This window comes from Erigeron canadensis, chromosome 9, assembly GCF_010389155.1.
Source record: "Erigeron canadensis isolate Cc75 chromosome 9, C_canadensis_v1, whole genome shotgun sequence".
NCBI classification, from domain to species: domain Eukaryota; kingdom Viridiplantae; phylum Streptophyta; class Magnoliopsida; order Asterales; family Asteraceae; genus Erigeron; species Erigeron canadensis.
The window spans coordinates 36,448,133-36,452,056 of NC_057769.1; the positions used below are offsets into that span (position 1 = coordinate 36,448,133).

Consider the following 3,924-nt stretch of genomic DNA (forward strand, 5'->3'; position numbering starts at 1 on the left):
TATATGTAAAAGATAATATATTCATAGAGAATTATATAAGATTGATTTATAACTATATATAATAATATACCTTTGACATCAAAATAACACTAGAGGTTATTATAATTATTGAAGTATAATAAATTTTGTTGTTTGTGATAATTATGGTTGGTATTGGGTGTAGTTATATTGAATTTTTGAAAGAGATTAAAAGAAAAAAGAAGAATTATGAGGAATGAGGAAGAAGAAATTAAGAAGGCTTCATAAAAAAAAAGTTGCAGCACGATGGTCTTCTGTTGAGAATTATGAGGAAGAAGTAGTCAAAATAGATGAATAGAGACCGGTTAATTACAAACAAACCGGTCTCTATTCTTTTTGGCAAAAAAGACGTTGTGGGTATGGCTGCATGTTAGGTGCATGCCTTTTATATGAGGAATAGAGACCGTTTGGGTAGAAAACAACCGGTCTCTATTCTTTTTAAAGTTTACAGACCACTTGTTTTATACTCATCCGGTCTCTATACTTTTCATAACCGGTCTCTATTCCTACCTGCCAATAGAGACCGGTTGTTAATGTTTATAGACCACTCTTTTAGAGAAACACCGGTCTCTATTCTTTTAACCGGTCTCTATTCCTCAAAATTTGTAGTAGTGATGGCTGGTTTAATTCTGAAATTTTGGGCAATTAAGAAACCCCAGTCATTTGGCATAAACTTTTTACCTGAAAATTTTAGAATATACTAAGTTTTGTGATTGGAGACTTTATGGGTGCGTTTGGTCGTGGAAAATGTTTTTTAGAATTTTTATTTCTAATTTTTTAGAATATAAAAAGGGTTTTAATTTTCTAGAAAACAAATAAGAATTTTGAAAACGTATTTAAATTAGAAAACTAAAAAACATGTTAGAGATGCGAGGGGAGAGAAGAGAAAAAAAAATGAAAATGGAATACAAGAAAAATATGTTTTCAAGTTTGTCATGGAAAAGTTATTAACATTGTTTTCTAATTTTCTTGGAAAACTTTTTTAGAAAACTAAGATTAAAACGCATTTTCTGTTTTTCATATGCATTTTTTATTTTCCATGTTTTTATGAAAAACAAAAATGGAAAATAGAGGCTGTTCTACAACCAAACATATATACTATTTTATTTTCTAAGTAAGTTACATAATAACTAACTATCCCAACCCCTTCTTTCACGATGTTATAGATCAAAACTTTGGAGCACTTGAAGATTCCTTTCCATGTTATAAAGTTGGCCACTAATGACTTTAGAATGGACAACCATATACGGTCTGACATGTACTATACCTTATATAGAGCACAACTCGAGCATTTTGATGAAGAAATTCTTTCCATCAAAGAAGGAAAAAATAAAGATGAACTACCCATGAGACGCAGCACTGTAGTTATAAAACGATTCCCCCTAAGAGAAGCCAGCATGAGAGAAGAAAAGTTCTTTACAGAAATGAAAATGCTTGCCGCTTGCAAGCATCCAAACATAATAAAACTACTTGGTATTTGTGATGAAGGTTCTGAGATGATCCTTGTTACTGAGAATTTTTCTAATGGATACCTTTATGAGTGTTGGAAAGATTTACACGGCAACAAGAGGCAAATTCTTACTTGGGAAAAACGTTTAAAAATCTGCTTGGATGTTGCAAGTGCATTGAATTACCTTTGTACTGAGATGGAGAATGAAGAAACGCTGAGACGCTATTGTATTAGTAACTTCTTCATTGCTTTAGACGAGAATTGGGAGGCAAAACTTTGTGACTTCGTGCTGTCGAATCAAGATGACAACACTCCCTGTCCCTGTCCCGAATGTTCAGGCACTACTGATCCATTCTTAGATCAAGTATATACATGTGGACACCTATTCTTTGAAGTTCTGTTTGGGACGTTACTTACTGACCCAATATTCCTTAAGGACGGTAAGCACATCAGGCTGGTATATTTGGCACAACGATGCTTTGAAGATGATGTACTAAAGGAAATAGTGGAAATGATGGATCCTATGTTAAAGAAAGAAGGTGGTGAAAATTGCTTTAATCTAAGAAGAGGACCCAACAAATATTCTTTGAAGAAATTTGTAAAACTTGCATTCCAGTGCATAGCCAAGACTCAAGACCAACGTCCAACAATGAAGGTGGTAATCGAGGAGCTTCAGGAGGCCTTATTGTATCAGGTAATTAAGTTAGCATTTTAGAGCAAAACCTTTTCTTACAGATCATATATACTTTTGATCCCTGCCTGCCGGTAAGTATTATCATTTCAAACGGGATAATGCTTTTTGAAGAAGAACCAACTATTAAATAAATTTCTTCACTTAAGGTATTCCGTTTATTAGATTTTTGTTGTATTATATTGGGCTGTTGGCCGCCCAAATATGTATTCATTTTTATGAAATATCGACTTGTAGGACACAGTGATTACGATAATATGATCTTCTAAGTTGACATTGTTATCTATTTCGGGGTCTCGTGACTGACAGGAAAACAACATGGACGAACTCATCATTTCACTTCATGACATTCGACTGGCGACGGAAAACTTTCATGGTGACAATTGCATTGGTGGAGGAGGATTCGGGAAAGTTTATAAAGCACAACTTCCACAAGGTGATGGGTTCAATACCATTGTTGCAAAGCGATTAGATTCAAGGCATGGTCAAGGGGAACTACAATTTAGGGCCGAGCTCCAAATTCTTTTCGAGTATAAGCATGAGAATATCATCCCTTTTGTGGGATATTGTGATGAAAAGAATGAACAAATAATTGTTTATGAGTATGCCTCTCGAGGGAGCCTTGATAGGTATCTGAAAGATGCGCGTCTTACATGGATGAAACGCCTTAAGATATGTATTGATGTTGCCACTGCATTGGCTTTCCTCCAAGGAGGTGCCGGAAAACAAGCAATAGTGATACATAGGGACATCAAAACTCAAAACATTCTACTAAATGATGAGTGGGATGCAAAACTTGCTGATTTTGGGCTTTCCTTGATAAGTCCAATTAATCAGGAAACAGACTATGTTATTGATCATGCATGTGGCACACGAGGCTACTTGGACCCCCTTTACTTAAAATCAGGTTTCTTAACCAAAGAATCTGATATTTATTCATTTGGGGTGGTTTTGTTTGAGATCATGTGTGGCACATCAACGTTTGAGATCCGTAAACATAAAGGTCAGTATCTACCAGGTTTCATCAAAGAGAGCTTTGAAAAAGGAAAACATGATGACTTGGTATTTGAGGCTCTAAAGGAACAAATCGTGCCAGAAGCATTGACTACATTCCAAAAGATTGCCTACCGGTGCTTACATGACGATAGAGAAAAACGACCAACAGCAAAAGAAGTTCTACAACAACTTAAGGAGGCCCGAGAATTCCAAGTAAGTTCTCATATATAGTTATGCAAAAGCTGACTTCCTCTCATATCTTTTGTACATATATAGTTCTACAAACCAGTATTATGTATTCAATAAAGCAACTGTAAACAAAAGATTAGTAAGATATATGTATAATGAGATACAAAATGATGCATCAGTAGATGAATGGGCTAAGTTTCTGATGTTCAATATATATAGCTAATTAGAGATACTAATCACATGATGATATATTTGTATTGCAGATCTCTGGATCAATTGAGGCAGCTGCTAATCATATGGAAGTTCAACTCAACATTTGAGATTAGAAATGATGGTATTAAGTTTATAAGTTTAATCATCATTGTTAGGCCTTTTCGAGTGAATGACAAAGGTATCACGAACGACGTGGACTGGATTACTGAAGGACAACCCAACGTTTTAGGTGCTTTTCAATGAGTTGATTTTGTTACTATGATATGTATTACAGAATTATTCTTTTGAATTGTTAATATAGTCAGAGTTATTCTTGAAATTTTGGTATTAGTTACTATGATAGTTATGTCAACAACAATATTCTTTT

General features: G+C 34.5%; 1 protein-coding gene across 1 annotated transcript; it reads left to right on the top strand.

The window, feature by feature from the left end:
* Nucleotides 1-1,250: 1,250 nt before the first annotated feature.
* On the top strand, nt 1,251-3,664 carry LOC122583745 (probable receptor-like protein kinase At2g39360). The gene is made up of 3 exons (XM_043756121.1): nt 1,251-2,162; nt 2,469-3,368; nt 3,608-3,664. The coding sequence occupies exons 1-3, from the start codon at nt 1,251-1,253 to the stop codon at nt 3,662-3,664; spliced, it is 1,869 nt and encodes a 622-aa protein (XP_043612056.1).
* Nucleotides 3,665-3,924: the final 260 nt, after the last annotated feature.

Bases quoted from the DNA above. Each gene is read 5' to 3' on its own strand.
- LOC122583745 (XM_043756121.1), top strand. From the start codon at position 1,251: ATGGACAACCATATACGGTCTGACATGTACTATACCTTATATAGAGCA. The intron at 2,163-2,468 runs GTAATTAAGTTA...CGTGACTGACAG, and splicing joins AGGAGGCCTTATTGTATCAG to GAAAACAACATGGACGAACT. The intron at 3,369-3,607 runs GTAAGTTCTCAT...TTTGTATTGCAG, and splicing joins AGGAGGCCCGAGAATTCCAA to ATCTCTGGATCAATTGAGGC.